A 1282-nucleotide genomic window follows, 5' to 3' on the forward strand; every position below is an offset into this window, starting at 1 on the left:
TGCACCTCTGAAGCAACAAGAAGCGGAGATGCAAGTGAGAAGTGCTGAGTAGGCAGAGCACAAGCCAAGGTAAAGATGATGCTTCCTTCAACCCGCTCTAGAACTCCTTCTCGTCCTCCTACTCAAACTTGACCTCGTGATCAAGAAGCTTGTTCACGTCCTCGCAAAGGATACTCTGCAGGGGTAGCAAGAGAGTGAGAGGAGCACAGCAGCAAGAAAGGAGGAGGAGGAGGAGGAGGAGGAGGAGGAGGAGGAGGAGGAGGAGGAGGAGGAGGAGTAGGAAGAGGAGTAGGAGTAGGAGGAGGAGGAGGAGGAGGAGGAGGATACCTGGTCGCTGAAGCGACTGTCGCTCTCAATACGTAGATCGCAGACGTGCCAGCAGCAGAGCTTCTCGTCCTTCTCTGCCTTGGCGACTCGATCGAGGCAGCTTTGGGCGTCAAGCTTGAAGGTTTTCCAGATGCCGTTGAACATGATGATGGTGACGAGAGGGTTGCAGGCGAAGATCTAGGAGATAGTCAGGAGAGGAGGAGGGGGGAGGAGGAAGGAGACGGAGAAGGGAGGAGGAGGAGGGGAGGTGAGATGAGAAGGAGAAGGAGAAGATATGCAGCAGCAGAAGAGCAGGAGAGAAGCAAGAGGAGCAGGGAAGCGGCTGTGGTCGTGGTGTAGGAGGAGAGGGGGGGCAGCAAAGTTGGAGGAGGAGACCTTCTTGTCGTCTTCGCGGTTCATGACGTAAAGTTTGAACTTGCCCGACATGCTTTGTGTGAGGCTGATGACTTTTGGACCGAAACCTTCATGTACTGCCGTCTCGTAGCGAATGTTCTTCAGGGAGGGAGCCTGGAGAGAGCGTGAGGGAGAGGGGAGGGGAAGAGCGGAGAGGAAGGGAGAGAGGAGAGGAGGGAAGAAGGGAGGGCGAGAGAAGGAGGAGACAAAAGAAGTAACAATGTTGGGGTTGAGGAGGAGGCGCCGGGCAGAGTTGAAGAGAAACTCGCGGGAGAGGAAGGCGACAAAGGAGGAGGAGATAACGGAGTAGAGGAGCAGCCATGAACTAAGAGGATGGGGAGGGGCGTTACCCTGCTCTCGTTCTTGGTTGAGGAAATTATGCCGTCCTGTCTTGTTGTGAGTGAAAGAGTAGAGGCGGGAGAGGAGGAGGGAGAGGGGGAAGGGGAAGGTTGGCGGCCAGGCGACCGACACGGACGGAAAATGGCATGATGATGATGATGATGATGATGATGATGATGATGATGATGATGATGATGATGATGATGATGATGATGATGATGAT

General features: G+C 54.5%; 1 protein-coding gene across 1 annotated transcript in view; it reads right to left on the minus strand.

Annotated features, from left to right (window-relative positions):
• GUITHDRAFT_162222 (hypothetical protein) overlaps window positions 1-1282 on the minus strand; it is a gene marked incomplete at its 3' end in the record, with an annotated part of 6013 nt that overhangs the window by 2246 nt on the left and 2485 nt on the right. Inside the window, exons 4-6 of the mRNA XM_005835955.1 lie at window positions 703-834; window positions 328-504; window positions 134-175 (exon numbers count right to left, since the gene is read on the minus strand). Coding sequence (XP_005836012.1) covers window positions 134-175; window positions 328-504; window positions 703-834 — 351 coding nt within the window. The remainder of the gene's footprint in view (window positions 1-133; window positions 176-327; window positions 505-702; window positions 835-1282) is intronic.

The sequence above is a fragment of the Guillardia theta genome, assembly GCF_000315625.1.
Source record: "Guillardia theta CCMP2712 unplaced genomic scaffold GUITHscaffold_19, whole genome shotgun sequence".
Taxonomy (NCBI): domain Eukaryota; class Cryptophyceae; order Pyrenomonadales; family Geminigeraceae; genus Guillardia; species Guillardia theta.